This window comes from Strix uralensis, chromosome 8, assembly GCF_047716275.1.
Source record: "Strix uralensis isolate ZFMK-TIS-50842 chromosome 8, bStrUra1, whole genome shotgun sequence".
Classification (NCBI taxonomy): Eukaryota; Metazoa; Chordata; class Aves; order Strigiformes; family Strigidae; genus Strix; species Strix uralensis.
Window position 1 is genome coordinate 9,300,991 of NC_133979.1, and position 16,284 is coordinate 9,317,274.

At 38.2% G+C, this 16,284-nt stretch overlaps 1 protein-coding gene across 6 annotated transcripts in view; it reads left to right on the plus strand.

The window, feature by feature from the left end:
- The window catches only part of SPATA6 (spermatogenesis associated 6), a 46,665-nt gene that overhangs the window by 18,521 nt on the left and 11,860 nt on the right, over positions 1-16,284 (plus strand). For 4 of the 6 annotated variants that reach the window (XM_074876099.1, XM_074876102.1, XM_074876100.1 and 1 more), the window contains 4 exons: positions 626-713; positions 2,335-2,375; positions 4,115-4,290; positions 13,422-13,521. In XM_074876099.1, the coding sequence (XP_074732200.1) occupies positions 626-713; positions 2,335-2,375; positions 4,115-4,290; positions 13,422-13,521 (405 nt within the window). Of the gene's footprint in view, positions 1-625; positions 714-2,334; positions 2,376-4,114; positions 4,291-6,792; positions 10,553-12,488; positions 12,572-13,421; positions 13,522-16,284 lie in introns of those variants that run through there. The other 2 variants (XR_012629832.1, XM_074876103.1) reach the window with 2 other exon arrangements.

The window sequence follows — 16,284 nt, forward strand, 5'->3', positions numbered from 1 at the left end:
TCAATTCTTCTGGTTTTTGATCTATAGGTGAAGTTCACAGTTTAATTATAGCATCTTTAAACACTGATTATTGATTTTGATTGCTTAGTTATGTTTGTACAAAAAAGGGAAAAGCTTGTCTACTAATGTACCATATCCTGTCTGTCATGGCCTTTCTAGATTGAGAATGCTCCTTTTAGGGCATCTTTACTGCTGAGGACTCTTTTGGCCTGGAGATTTTGTGTACATGAAGATTAAAATTAGATTATGTTAAATGTAACTTTTTAATTAGGAAGAGATTCAGATCTCTTTTGATAAGATCTGGACTGTTTGGAATAGATATGAGATACTGAGAATTGTTTAAAAAGACTGCGGACATTATAGATGAAGGAGAAACTCTGCATTTTTTTTCTTTGAACAAGATGATATTCAGAGTTTTCTAGACCTTTCTAGCACTTTTTGTTTATGCACAGTAATGCTAATAATACACATAATATGAGCAAAGTGTTGTTTAAATAGTTTTAAATAGATTTAAATAAGAATAAAATATTTCAGAAAGGACTAGCTGTGATCTTATGAATGAAAACAGAAAAAATAGGAATTGATACATCTGATACTGAGCTTTTTAACAGTATTTTTGCTTCAGGTTGAACTACCAAGTCCTGTTGTTAAACTTCATACCTGGTGTCCCACGCGAGAAAGCACAGCAGAAGCCTGGACCAAGGTAGATCATGGTCAGTATTTCCTCCTATAAATCTCATCAGTGCTTTTGTTTTCTGCAGTAGTTTAGTCAGGTTATTTTGTTTTGGTTTTTTATTTATTATAAGAAAATCAGTCTATAATGGAAAAAAAGCTGGTCTTTCTTCATAGGAATAGGAAGAATGCTGAATAAGCTATGCTGAAAAAGGTGGTTTTGAATAGTTCTTTACCTCAAGAAACTTGGAACGTAGTTCTACATAATACGAAAGTAGGAGTAGAAAATACCAAAGCCCAAAGTGCTGTTTCACTTCACTTGTTTTGATGAGTTGGATAGTGGAACAAATCTGCACCAGTCTGTGGGTGTGTTGATCAGGCTTGGAGTATTGATCGTTCTGAAGTTCAAGGGCTCTGTTGCTTCAAAAATGAAAAATGTTTATTTCAGCAGTATTTGTGAGTAGTGGATCTGTGACTTACCATTATTAATGAGCATCCAGGATGTGCTCCAATATCTGCTTTGGCATTCCTTGGTATCAGTAAGTGAGGGTTTACTAAAAGGTGTGGGACCAGAAATTTTATTAAAGAGATACCCTAAAACTTGTTTTGATTGCATGTGGCTGGCAATATGAGGATTTTAATGAGTCTCATCAGTATTTGTTTGTTATGTGTGCTCTGCCTCGTTTTTATTGCGCCTCCTCACTAATTATAAATTGTTATATAGGAAATCATTTTGAACTTGTTATTTTACATTTATTCTTTGCAGTAGCACTGGGTGCAGGATTTTAAAGGTTTCACTAGGTTCCCTTTGGGGTCATACTTACCAATCTGTAGTAGCTGGATAATGTAACCAGACCTATTATCATCTGATACCATACTTACGAAATGAGTTGGTGGTTTCTGGCCAGTGGTTAGGAGACTGAAGTCTACCTCACTATTAATATTCAGACGATTCACTGGTCACCTGCCTGTGCCTTGAAGCTTAACTGTAACTTCTGAAAAAAACAGATTTCTAGGATTAGAAATCTTAATACTGACAGTACAGTTTAGTCCTTTTTTTGCTTTCATGAAGGTAGCAAACAGAGGGGTGTCTTCACATTGCTGTGCAGCATAGAAGCACCTCTTTGGGCTTGGCCAAGCCCAGTATGGACCTAATAGTTTCCCCAGGTGTGTTTCCGTGGGCTTTGTACTCGTGTTTTTGTGGGTCAGTGGTGAGGGAGGGAATGAAGAGGTGATAGGAGGAGAGAGAGGTGGTCATAGGGAACCTTGTTCAGAGATTAGTAAGGTAGTGCAATGTACATGAGAATTTTGGGGAATGGTAGAGCTTGATTTTATACTGATTTAGGCAATTAATAGCTTAACAAAATGTGCCACTTCTGTCTATGCAGAAGATGGTGCATATGCTGATTCATTATTATAAACATTGTAGTCCATTAAATGTGAAGTGATTGTTTTCAGCTAAAGAAAGTGATTTCCTGAAATATTCTGAGGAGACTGTCCAGAATTTCACAATGTATAATAATAATAATAATAGTAATAATAAATTGCTTTAGTACTGTTTGAGAGGAGAGGTAAGCTATTTTATAAAATATTTCATAAAATTTAGGACATTCAGATTTTCTTTTGAATTTCTTCTGGGATGCACCTTTTTTCTTTCTCCAGATCCTTCTCTTCTCGGCAGCTACAGACCCAAGAAAGCTGAAGTGAGTACTCTGAAGTGCTATTGTTTACACATTGTTTTTTTGGGAAGTCTGAGTGAGAAGGATGTCTTGTATAGGTATTTTGAAATTTTATCTTCTGTAGTATCAAAAGCAAGAAAATGGACATTTTAAATCTGATCTAGCCCAGTTTAGGCCTGCTGACATATTATTTACAAATAGAAAAGTGGAACTTCACACTCTACGAGATACTCATGCCTGCAGGTACAGAACTTGCTTCTCCTTGGCATTAAGGCTTGTGACAAGGCTGTAGAAGAGCCTTTAAAGGCAGTTTGCATTTGCCTTCCCATTCATTCTGAAAGCACACTTCATTCTGGAATTGTATGCAAAGGTAGCATTGGTACAGCTGGCAAGCCACTGTTCTGTTATTTTACATCCTTCCTTTTTCATATTTTAGTTGTTTTGTGTATTAAATGGATCTGAAGATTGTCTTTTGGGTTTTGGTGTTTTATATTCTTTCCATCCTCGTTTGGTTGGTTTTGCCTGTGTTCCTGAAGTACTGTAGAAATTGTAGGTTTAGGCATTTAATTATGTAAGCCTCTCAGATTTCCTAATGGCTGGGAAAACTGATGATAACAAAGAGGAGGAAAGAAGGGGAATTATAAGGATAAACCTTGATATATGTTAAGTGCACTTTTGTCAGATTCTAAACTTCTATTACCAAGGATTGCAGTTTTGCATACCATGTGAGTCTAATATATTGTGCCACTTCTGGATTGTTCCATGGCTGTAAATGAGGAACGGTAAAGAAAATAGAGAATCTCTACTAAATATGCTAAATACATCTTTTTTTTTTTTTTTTTTTTAAATGATGGCTATTTTAAGGTCGTGTCATCTCCCTCATCCCTCTGCTCCCCCCTCTTCCTCCCCGCCATGGGAAAGTAGCTTTTAGGAGCAGTCGCTGGAGAATGCACATAGCTGAGCTACAGGTTAATTCATTGTGTTCTTGTTGCACCAATCACTTGTGATTCTCACAAAATCAGGACTGAAGAGAATGTATCTTTTTCTTGCCAGAAATATAATATAGCTTTTTTTAAGAGGAGCTGTTTCACAAAGCTGAGGAAAAAACCCCTGCTGCCTGGAAAGACCTAATGAATAATCTAATTATTGTTGGTCTGGTTTTGTTGTGGGTTTTGGTTTTTTTTCTCAGCATTGGGAAGTGGCTCCTGTAAAAGTCCCCATGCCATGTAAAAGGGGGTAACCCATGGTGACATTTTTGTGGTGTGTTTCCAGTTATGAGGAACTAGGAAAGGAGTAACTAGTATAGTGAAGATTGAATAGAAGATGAGTAGATGGGCCTGAGTTTTTCCTTGAGGAACAGCAAATCATGAGGGAAAAAAAAAAGTCTAAGAAGAAGGGGTCCCAGACTGAGGAGAAGTCTAAGGTTTGTGTTGGTTTAGACTCTCAGGCATCATTCTGAATCGGTGAGATTCCTGGGAAGGGTAAGCCTTTAAACTGTGCAGCCAAAAAAGGTGATAAAAGGGCTGTTACAGTGGACTTTGACATAAAATGGTGTTAGATACCAACAGAGTCATCTGATACTTGATTTAGTTTAGACTGGGGCTCTTTCTATGAAATGAGGGTCCTTGTTCTTTCCTCAGCAGGCAGTTATTCCTGCATGTATATGCAACTTTTAACCTTTTGGTTTGAAAAATAAAACCATGAAAACTGTACATGTTGATATTCATAATAAATTTTAGCAAGGTTTGGTGGATTTTTTACAGGCAAAATCTACTCATGGAAAAGACTTTGACAGTTCCGATGTTTGCAATGAGGATGTGATCTCAGATCCACCCAACAGACCATCCCATTCTGCTGGTTCATTAGAGCATTCAGGACCTCCAGCATTTCAGAAGCATTCTCTAAGTTCTGTGCTAAATCGGTCTTCTCTAAGGGAAAGGTAATGACTTGGTTTTGTTTGTGAAATTCTGGAATTATTAATATGTGCAGATGGTAACAGTACTTGCATGACTATAGTTTGCATGTTTGGAGGTGTGCAGGCTGAAGAGACTGAAAAATCTTTCTCCAACAACTATGTTGTCATTTGATGTTTCCTCAGGTGCTATGTTTGTTATCACCTCTCTGCTTAATGAATACAACCCTAATGTGGCAATGAAAAGGATCTGTTGCTAACCTTCTCTGAAGCAACAAAGCCCCAGATTTCAGGCTGCCAATGTCCATCTAAAACAGAGAATACTTAAATAAATAATCACTGTTTCAGAGGCAATTAGAATCTCAGGAATGTAAATATAGATACATGTCAAGTCAGCTTTACGGGAAGTACTTGGAAACCTTTTTTCCTTCTGGCTAGTGTTTGTAAGCACATACCTGTGGCTGTGCTGTAGTCAGATGTATGACTAGTGTGCCTAACATGCTTGGGCTAGCTTTAATCTAATCAGTGTATTATTTTCCAATCTTTGTGCTTTATTGACAGTCCTAAGATTTTGTTTGGTTTGAGCTGAAGTGTGGGCCTCTGCAGCAATTGTGTGTACATTAATTGCTATATTTGCATTTGTTTTCTTAGTAGTCTCCACTGACTCCAATGGGATTGGGGTGGAGACAGCTTCTAATATCACTTAGTTCAGTGGATTTCAATCCCTGGATTAATATTTTGGGCAAGCCTCATAGCTTCAGTGTCTCATGAAGGTAGGATGGAAGGAATGTCAAAAGCAGCAGATTTTTTCATGCATAAGTCCTCCAGTCCTTCAAGGAGAGCATTCCCTGCCTCCTGCTGAGTAGAACATGTACTTGGTGTGCAATGCTTCTACCGTACGTTCAGTTTAGTAAGTTACTAGATGGCTTTCTGGGAGCAGAAAACCCATATACAAAGCTGGGCCTGAATAAACAAATATGTAAAATAATTGGGAGAAGCTGAGGGTCAAAGAGATGTCCTGTCCTAAATGCTGAAGTGTTTACTGAGGCCCTACTTGGAGATGTACTTTGGTTGCTAGTTCACACGCGTTCGAGGCTGTTTTGTCCTTGTTACCATTGGTACCTCAGTTAGTCAATGCTCACAGGGTGCATTTTTATAGCCTACACACAGCCTAATGCTTTTTTTCAAAATAGAAAAATTGTCTCAGTTTTTTTCTTTAAAAAGAAAAATGACAGATGGCAGGTGGGGATTGAATTTTTAATACTTGTAAAGATCAAGTTGGTGTTTTAACATTTTCCTCTGCTTGAAAACTTATTTGTTGTTCTGTGTAATAGTATGTCATGAGAACTGTTACACAGAGATTAGGATGTATCTGGGGTTTGGAGGAGCTTTCTTTGTCACCTTGTCTTCTGACAATGTTTGTGCATTAGTTACCCATGTCTGGGGAAGAGATACTGTAATAGTGACTTTTTTATCCTTTTTTCAGCTGGACTCCTTTTGGGGAGGGGAGGGTAAATTTTAAAATGCATTATATTTAAAGCTGACAGGGTCCCTTATATTGATAGCAGGAAAGTCTTGTATGTTGTGAGCTGCTGTTACATGCATAGTAATTTAGTCATCTGCGAGTTAATCTTGAACTTGTCTGAATGTTCTTGCTTCTTCTCTTTATGAGCCCCTCTCTAGAAGGTATTTGTGATCTTGTGAAATTATGTTTTTTCTTCTTATTAGAACAAATGTTCTCAGCTCTTTAAAGATGTAACATCTCTTTATAGGAAAGATGTAAGCATTTACTTTTGTCATCATAAAAAATTCAAAATGAGAAGGTAAAGGGCATAGTCTAAAAAATTTGATCTCTATTTCATGCTGCTGAGATAACAATGGTTTTAGCTGACTGTATACTGAGAGTTTATACTTGGAATGACAAACATGGATCAGAGGTCAGTGTTTGGAAATGCATGCAAACGCTACTGTTCAGATCATAGAAATACAGAGAAAATCAGTACTACTGAAAGCATATCAGTGTTAGTGTATTTACAAGAATATAGTCTTATCTCACAGTATTTGGTGTTCATTTCCTCAATTTTATTTTGAATTACAAAGAGCTTAGCCTATCCAGGCTATTTTTTTTTTAATGCTAGTCAACCCACAGTCAATATGAAACTTGACTCCACACCTCAACCTTTAGTTCCCTTTTTTCGCTTTTTTTTAAGAGAAGTAGTGTGAAGTGAATGGCTGCCTTCTTGGGAGTACTTCACAGAGCCCTGCTGAGTAGATGTTAAGCCACTGCAATACTTTGCAGTGATACAGAAATTGGGGTCTTGCATAAGGTCCTCTGAGCCCTTTTGTATCCTTTCTAGCAGTTTCTAGTCCCTTTCTGTGAACCTGCTAGAGACCACAAATCAACCCACTCCCCATTTCCTCTGGGTTTGAGCCAGAAGCAGGACTGTAAACAGATTTACTGTTGAACAAGGCAGCAAAGTTTTGAATATTTATTTTTCATAATATATTTTTACCTTTTTCATTATTTAGGTCACCTAAGGAAAGCATTAGCTGGTGTTGCAAATGACAGCAGAGCAATGTTGCTGTACAACTCCACTTCCTTCCCATTTTGATTCTAGCTCCTGTGCAAAGCAATGGTACATACACATTCTTTAGTTCCTGCCCATGATGTGTGGCCAGCAGTGTGTCAGTGCAGTTGTCTTGCCCCACAGTCTGGTTGTTTGTGCATAGATAAGTGTCCTGTATGCTTTGTGAAAGAGCGTTAGCACTATGTTCTCTCAATGCTGCTGCAGGAAAGGAAAATTCAACTCCAGTCCTTGCTTTCATGGTGTGTATACATCCTCATACACTCCTAGAAGACGGTGTTTTTGTTGGGGACTTAGAAGCTAAGCCTTCCTTGTAGCACTGAACCCTGCAGCAAAGTATCTTTTGTAAAGAAAAGGAAAAATAGTGAGATGGATTCTGTAAGGTAATGACAGAAGTCCTCTGAATGGAGCTATGTGCTGGCACAAGAGAAATCCTTTTCTCAAGAGACTACAGCAATCATAGGAGTATTTGACCATTTCTGTTATGTTGAGTGGCAAAGCTACTTCTCATGCATTCGGGATCAAAGGATTCTTTTTCCTACTCTGGAAATGGCAGGCTTTTGCTTCCAAAGTGAAGTGCAGCTCGATGTCTTTTTATGTTCTTCTGGTTATACGGCTGACATGTGATCTTAACTACTATAAAATTTAACAAAAACCTAACTTCTGTTTGAAGAAAGACAGAGGTTAACTGTCTGGATCAGGTGCCCTTCTGTAATATCCCTCTATTGTTTTACTATCATCTTTTTATATTATCTTTTTCCAAGTACTAGGGAAATACTAGCATGAAGTTAGATATTACTAATGATAGATATAATGATAGATACTAATAGTTAGATATTAATGAAATACTAGATCCTACACTAAGTCCTTGAAAATTCCAGTTAGCAGAAGCTTTGGCTTCAGTGATCTTAAAATGTGTCACCCCAGGATCCTGGATACTAGTTTTGTTGCGTAGCAAAATCCAGACACAAGTAGTTCACCTAATATTTTAGAGAGTGGCGTGCATCCTAAGACAGGGTTTACCTCTGTGAGAGTGTATGTTTGAGTTCTGAGAACCTTCTTCTATGAAGTGGAACACTGAGCAATTTAGCAGACTTTAGGAAAAAAGCTTGCTCTAGGGGGAGGCTGCAACTAGGTTTCCTGTCCATTTCTAGCCATTTAGAAGTCATTATTTCTGATTTTTTGGAATTTAGTTTGGTATTAAGGTCGTTCTTGAATCTATTGTGTTTATCAATCTCACCCCTTAGGGTAGTGTACTTATTTTGCATTCTTTAAGTTAACTTCTGGAATCAGCACTTGGAGATCAGTTATTTCATCCTGTATTCTGCAAAACTGAGTAGTACCTAAGCCTTGTTTCATATTTTTGACCAACATCTGTACAATTTTTCATCTTCATTGGTTGCTCTTGCTGCAGCAGTAAGTAAATTTGAAATTGATTGCTGTCAAAGCTGTTTTGTGTATAAATTAATAAATTCAGAGAAGATAGATGGTAACAGAAAAGCTTCCAAAAAGAATAAGGAGGTGCAGCCCATTCATGACATGCTGATGATTTAGTACCAGAATGACTTCAACCTTTTGGGGGCAACTGCTTAGCTAGACTATTGGTCTTCCTTGAAATCTCAGAAGCTGTCTGCCACTTAAGTTTCACTTCTTACATGAGGATGATGTATCTTGCCACAGTTTTAAGCGCTAGATATGAAACCTAGGAGGCAAAAGAAAGCATTTCCTTATTTAAAAACTCAGCACTGAATGTATCTCTAGTGCTTTAAGGCCTAACTGTAAACAGGGCTTTTGAAAGTAAGAGAAACTACATAGAAAGGATGAGGAATTTTTACTTTTTTTTCATTTCTTACTGAAGAAGGAAAGCAAATGGGCACACAGCTAAGCTGTCAGCTGCTGCTTCCAAATATTTAAGCTTCCGTGCTTTGATTTAAGGCATTGTCTGTGTGTAATTGTTTCTGCTTCAAAGTAGTATCCTGGCATTGTGAAAACAGCCTACTTCCTCCACTTCAAATATTGTGAGAACATAAGGATTTTTATGTTGGTGTATTTTCATTACAATTCAGGAACTGGTATGTACCAATATAGTCTCTAAAACACTGTTGTGCTGCATCTACACTAAGGGCCATAGCCATCAAGCATTTTAAGAAAAAGCAAAACAAAATTGTGTCCTTTACTAAGTCGACCAGTAAAACTCTTAAGTGCAGCCCAGCCTTTCTATTGTGCCTCCATACAGACCAGTATTCACTGAGAACCCAAGTTCATCATACTGAATTACCACTTCATGTCCTCTTAAATGAGAATAAAGCAACTTCACTTACTGTGAAAGCTGCATAAATGCCTACTTGGATATAAAATCTGGGAGGTTTTTTCCTATTTTGGAATTAAATATATTTGGTTTTCTCAAGAATCTCTCTTGTTCAATGTATAAGTTCTTGCAGATTGTGTTTTTTTCAGGTTATACTTAGCTTTAAGAGCTCTTTCTCCCTCTTCCCCCCAATTACAGTAGCGTTTCTCCAGTGTGGTACTACAGTACTTCATTGATTTCTGTCCTCTGATAGTTTGTCCTTGTATGTGGTTTTGCTCAGCATGAAGTCTGTGTCTTTAAAGCTGATGAATTCTTCATGGAGGCCACATGCACCGAGTTGTTCACAAGGCTAGGAGGTGTGATGGTGGGGGAAGGGGTCATGATAGGCATTGCAAATGTTCTGCAGTCGGCTTTTGCATTAATCCTACTGATATGAAATGTATTAGTATCTCCTGCTGAAATGTGATATTAACATTTTTGCTGTGTGCAAGTGGATGATTGGATTGTCTGACATTTGAAAATTCCTAGTTATTACAGCTCTCAAGTTCGCAAGCTGCTGTTTGACTAGAGTACATGGGTGGATGTATCCTGTTTGTATTTCTAATGGAGTATTTCATCCTAATGGATAAAATTATACATGAAAATAACTTTAATCTTTAGCACAAGCTCTAGACTGTCTGCTTGGCTTCTTTTTTTTTTTTTCATCAAGGTAGATGTTGTCTGTATGACCTTAAAAAAAATCCTTATCTCATAAAAGAAAATAAATGCCTTTAGTCACATTACAAGGGAAAATGGTTCTGTTTCCTTGATCAGACTCGACACAACATCTTTGAAATTAATCTTGAGAAGTTCTCTGATTGATCTGGCTTTTTCTAGGTCACTGAGCTATATTTCCAAAGTGTTTATACAATCTATTGGAATCAATAAACAATTTAAACTGATGTAACTGCAGAATGTTTGCAAGTCACAGGGAAAATTGAAAGTATGACAAAGAATACAGCTGTAGAAGTTTATTTCGTTTATCAGGACAAACAGTCATTGAAATGAAATTACTTTCTTTTCAACATTGCAATGTGATAGTGACACCTTAATCACATAAATAAGTAGCTAGTCATTTTAAAAACTTGTTACTGGTGATTTTGGCCAAATGGAATTCCTTTATTTATACTCTAAGAAGCTGTGCTATAAAGCCTGTTTTATAAAATATTTCCAATAGGAGAGTTAGAATATCATAAAAAGGTTTCACTTCAGATTATGGCTGTTACATTTCAGGCATGATTTTATTTTAGTTTGAGTTCTGGTTGGTGTAAATATTAACATTATGGCTTTAAATGTGGATTGCGCTCTGTAGTTATTACTAAAATTGTACAATAACAATACTAGAAAAGCTAATTAAAAAGAAGCTGATACTGATTTTAATCACACTTAAGGTTTTTGGGGGGGGGGGGGGGGGGGTGAATTCAATTTGGGGTATGTGTGAGTGGCTAACGTTTCTTATACCACAGCGCACACTAGTGGATTGATCAGTAAAATCATCTGAAGAAAAAAAATGTAATAGTTCTTGAATTAAGTACTTAAATCTTCTTCTTCTTCTTGCAGACATAGCCATGAATTTTCTAAATGAATACAATAGCAACCTGGGTTTTCTTTTTTCCAAAAGTAAATACATTTATCTCCAAGGATATTTGTAAATTTAAGATTAATAACTATGATCTGAAATCTTACATAGGAATTTCATAAAATTTATTTCCCAAAGGCAATCTATTCCAACTCTCTTCTCAGTGCTGGCAACCTGGATGTTGGAAGAACAGCAACTGCTGTATAAATAAGAAAATGCCATGACTTCATGGGTCTATCTTTTATTTGTCAAATGGGAAATGACTCACTCTTACTGCATCTAGGATGCAGATTTTTAAACATGCATTCAGAGGTTCTGTAAGATTAGTAAGTGTTTGTAAATGCTAATGGGAAGTCATAAGATGATAGTAGCACTCCAGCCCCTTTCCTTTACCTCTCTTTAAAAAAAAAAAAAAAGCTTTTTCAAAACACCACTAATGATAGAGCACATGCATGGTAATGCAGTACATCAAACTGGGTTTGACTGTGTTATGGAAATGAATGTTCCTGCCTGCTTAAGGGACTTAAACGTCTGTTTCTTTAAAGGCAATGCTTTCCTCCCCTAATAAAATTCACAAACCATTTTGCTTTCTTTTAGAAAAAGTTATATGAGATCTTTTAGTTCAACAGATTGTTAGATTCTAGTATGCAAAAGAATTGAACAGTATGGATTTGCCATACATGCTGTTGGGTTTGAAATTAATTGTAAATATTCAGGATGCTAATACAAACGTTATAGCCAGCTTTGTGAAAATTCTCGCCTGTAATGATCCAAAGATAAACAATGTTAAATGTCACTAGAAATATGGAAAATACATCCCTCTATAGATTATATGATTCATCCTTCCAATATTGTGTCATTCCTTGGCACCCTTTCTTGAAGAAAAATAGAAACATTCAGAAATAGATTATTTGATTTGAGGAAATTCATAAATAGGCTGAAAGAATTGGGGCTGTTTAGAACAGAGAGAGATATTTCAGAAAGGTAAACAATGGTAAGTGAGTCCAAATAAGTTGATTAGATACAAGAAAATAGGAGAACGTTACTCAGAAGCAGACAACTGGTCACTTTCTACTTATATCTCTATCCCTGTGGTAATAGAAGGAATGAACCAAAAGATTGGTTCATTCAAAGAGCTCCTTGCCCTGCCTGTAACCTTCAAGGCAGCCTGGCACTTCCCGTTTTCAGGATACTGCTTCCATTAATCTTAATGTTGCCAATTTACTTGTTTTAGACTGAAGCTTTCTGTGTGCATTTGGTTTGTTCTTTTTGGAAGGAGCTGTAGAGTTATTCAGCTGTACTGAAATTTCTGGAAGTTTGATGAAAGTAAACTAAGCCAGGCACGATCGCATTGGGGATTTCAGAGTGGAAGACTGGTTAACGCAGGGAATGTGATAAATTGGAGAGAAGAGGGCAGACGGGCTTGCAGTCCCAGGCTCACAAACCCATCCAGAGCCCACTGTAGAATCTCACGGCTCAGAGTCATGATGTTTCTCCACTGCATCAAATTTGTGAAGCAAACTATCAAAGCATGTCGCTGTTTCTTATGCTCCTTAATCCACCCAGAGAACGGCAGCCAGTACTGCTGTTGGCTGTTGTTCCATTACCTCAAATTGCAGCGGTATGGCTTGCCAGCTCGCAGCTTGCCTGGTGATCTGTATTCCTATTAGCATGATACCCATCATGAGTTTTTATTTTCTTGGTGCAAAGTCAGGTTCTCAGAGGTTGGGAGGCATTGAAATGAAGATGCACAATCTTGATCTAGTGCCCTGTTTCTATCCACTGTGATGAGATTGTGTAAGTAAACATTTCATAACTTCTCCCCAATAATTTTTTCCTTATGTTGATCTCCCTCCCCTCTTTTTTTTTAAATAATACATTTTTGAGTGTACTAACATGTGGTTGATGTGTAAATGATCCTATTCTTAAAATCTTAGTTGCTTTCCATAACAGTCTGAGAATAACTATTGATATGAAATTTCTGCCAGCTTCTGAACTTTCTGAGAAGGATGAGGGGTTTTTTTTTCAGTAAAGTGGAAAAAGTGTGCTGCAAAACATAAAATGGTAAAATCCAAAAGTAGTTGTTGGTTTTAAGTCACTCATATCAAGCAAGCTACCTAATTTTTATTGCAGAAGAGCAACTTAAAATGCAGTACCATCTTGTGAAATAAAGATTGTGAATTTGCAGGTTTTTTAACTCCCTGGGCTTTCCAATTTGCACGCGTTGGGGTTATCTTCCTGATAATTTATTCCAATGAAAAGCATTTCGGGTGTAATACTTCCCTTAAAAAAAGGAAAATGAAGCTGGATCACTGGGAATAGAATAACTGTATGGCTTTTCTATTCTGTAGGGACAATAAAAACATTACGGAAATATTATTCAAGTTACAAAATCATCAATGTTTTCTATTTTTTGCATCTTCTCTTGCTATTGTGGATGCATATGATTTGTGCACTGCTTTGAAATGTTTCTTTACTTGTACCCCAGAGGACAAAAAGAATCAAATCTAAACATTGTGTATGTTCCAAATAGAAGGAAGCAATGCATGCTTCATAATTAAAAAAAACCTAATCTGAGTCAAAAGCATGTTTGAGCTTTTCAACTAGAAAATATTTCTTCTGTTTGTTTTCCCTCTTCTTCTTGCAGATTTAGCTCGGGTTGGCCTTCACCAGCAAATGGAGATGAGATCCATAAAAGAGTGAAAAATATTTTAAGGACGCACAGTGCTAGACAGCACCTAATTTTTGTAAGTTTGACTACAAACTAAATCCTTTCTTTTCTCCAAGATGGCTGAGGAAGAGAACTGTGCCTACAGTCTTGAATTTATTATAATATTGTCCTTTTACGCAGCTTTCGTTGTAGAAATATGGATTCAGTATATAAGTTGAACTGTTTCACACTGATTTCAGTAGTCTTCTTTATGTTTAGCCTTTATGGACAGCTGGTATAGGTAACCCTCTCATGGGTTATTAAGGACAATTACATTTTTTTAATATCTGTTTCTCCATTTCTGATTTAATCAAAGACTATGTTACAGATCTGTAGAACATTGAGGATTAACATGCTGTGTAGCTGCACGTCGGCAGCTGCTTGTGTCTAGCTGTTTGTAGAGCTAATATTATTCTTTAGATGTGTGCTTTTTTCCCTTAATTACCTGGCTTTGTCCTTGAGTCTGATGGAATTTTTAACTGTGGTTTTAGACAAATAAAAATTTTTGCTACTGCAGTCTGGAGAAACCCAGTTGTAGCATAGTATCTCCCTGACCAAAGCATTGTACAAAGTGGAGAGCAGTGACGAGTGGTGTTCCTCAGGGTTTAGTGTTGGGACCGGTGCTGTGTAACTTCTTGGTAACATGGACAGTGGGATCGAGTGCACCCTCAGCAAGTTCACCGACAACACCGAGCTGTGAGGTGCGGCCGACACGCTGGAGGGAAGGGATGGCATCCAGAGGGACCTGGACGGGCCAAAGAGGTGGGCCCGGGCAAACCTCATGAAGTTCAACAAGGCCAAGGGCAAGGTCCTGCCCATGGGTCAGGGCAATCCCAAGCACAAATACAGACTGGGCGAGGAGTGGGTTGAGAGCAGCCCTGCGGAGAAGGACTTGGGGGTGTACTAGCGGATGGAAAACTGACTGTGAGCCAGCAATGTGCGCTCACAGCCCAGAAAGCCAACCGTCTCCTGGGCTGCATCAAGAGAAGTGTGGCCAGCAGGTCAAGGGAGGGGATTCTCCTCCGCTGCTCTGCTTTCATGAGACCCTCCCTGCAGTGCTGTGTCCAGCTCTGGGGGCATCAACATCAGAAGGACACGGACCTGCTCGAGCGGGTCTAGAGGAGGCCACAAAGATGATCAGGGGGCTGGAGCAGCTCCCCTGTGAGGACAGGCTGAGAGAGTTGGGGGTGTTCAGCTGGAGAAGAGAAGGCTCCAGGGAGACCTTAGAGTGGCCTTCCAGTACTTAGGGGCTACAGGAAAGATGAGGAGAGACTCTTTATCAGAGAGGGTAGGGATAGGATGAGGGATTATGGCTTTAAACCAAAAGAGGGTAGGTTTAGATTAGCTATAAGGAAGACATTCTTCCCTGTGAGGGTGGTGAGACACTGGCACGGGTTGCCTGGAGAAGCTGTGGCTGCCCCCTCCCTGAAAGGGTTCAAGGCCAGGTTGGACGGGGCTTTGGGCAACCTGGTCTAGTGGAAGGTGTCCCTGCTCATGGCAGGGGGGTTGGAACTAGATGATCTTTAAGGTCCCTTCCAACCCAAACCATTCTATGATTCTGTAGTTCTATGAAACTGAATAACAAGTTTGTTGATCTGCAAAAACTTAGCGTCTTTAAGTGTAAGATGAGAAAAGAGAAACTTAAGATAAAAGGATGTAATGATGACAGGTAGGTAAGATTAAGATCAGGAGCTCTGATGAAATTGTTATTTTTATCTGACAGTCTAACATACAAATGTTATTGGTCAGTTAGAAGAGACATGAGTCTCTCAAAGTGGAGAAAGACATCTTTTTTGCTTCAGTTTCTCCTCTTAGAAAAATGAGTGTTGACAGAAATCTGCTTTTTAATGTTGCTGCAATTTTAAGTTACTGCTTTCCCCAATTGTCCATCTTTCCCCTCTGACGTATTTTATTGTATCAGTGGGAAGCATGGTAAAGAGTGAGAGCACCCTGGCCCCCCACCTCACACTTCAACACAGGAAGGGCAGGCGTGACACTAGTGCACTGGCATGTGAGCTGTGCTGGCTGTATTGACTACAGTAAACCCATGGCAGAGCGCAGGGGCAGAAGTGAAGGTGGTTTTTTCAATCCACTGCTGCAAGATGTACTGAAGAACATCTGTCTTAGCTCTGAAATCTCCATTTATTTATCTATTTATTTATTTATTTCCCCAAATTTAGCTATCCTGGGCAGCTCCTGGTCTTGCCTGTGTGGCGCTCTTAATCTGATTATTTTCTCATTTCTGTTCAATCTTCATTTTTAGCTTAGTTGTTGTGATTTTTGTTTTAAACTGAAAAACCTTTTCTCATGCATGCTAAGACTGTTTGATCTAGTTCATGCTGTACCTCCCTGAGTTTGTATACAAACGTTATGATCTTGTGAGCTGCTGCCTCTCAAATAAAAGATGCCCATCACATTTTTCTGTGCTTCAGCCACTCCAGAATAGGTACAAATCATGTCAAATGCTTCTCTGATGTTTCAATGAACTTAAGATAACAAATTGGATTTCATGACGGTCCATCACCTACATGTAATGAAAGTTTGCACAGCCTGAACTATCTGCAGTGGTCCTTGACTACTTTCCTTGAACAGTAGACCATGGCTTTACGATAAAAGATTTACTAGTTTGTTAGGAGAGCTGGATGGCTGGTTACACGGTCTCTCCATACAGTCATAAAGACTATTAAATATAATAATGGGTAAAGGAGAATTCGATGAGTTTCTTCTTATTTACTTATTTTACTTATATAATTTAAAACATTCTACTCTAAAATGACTTACGCATATGCTGGTATTGACT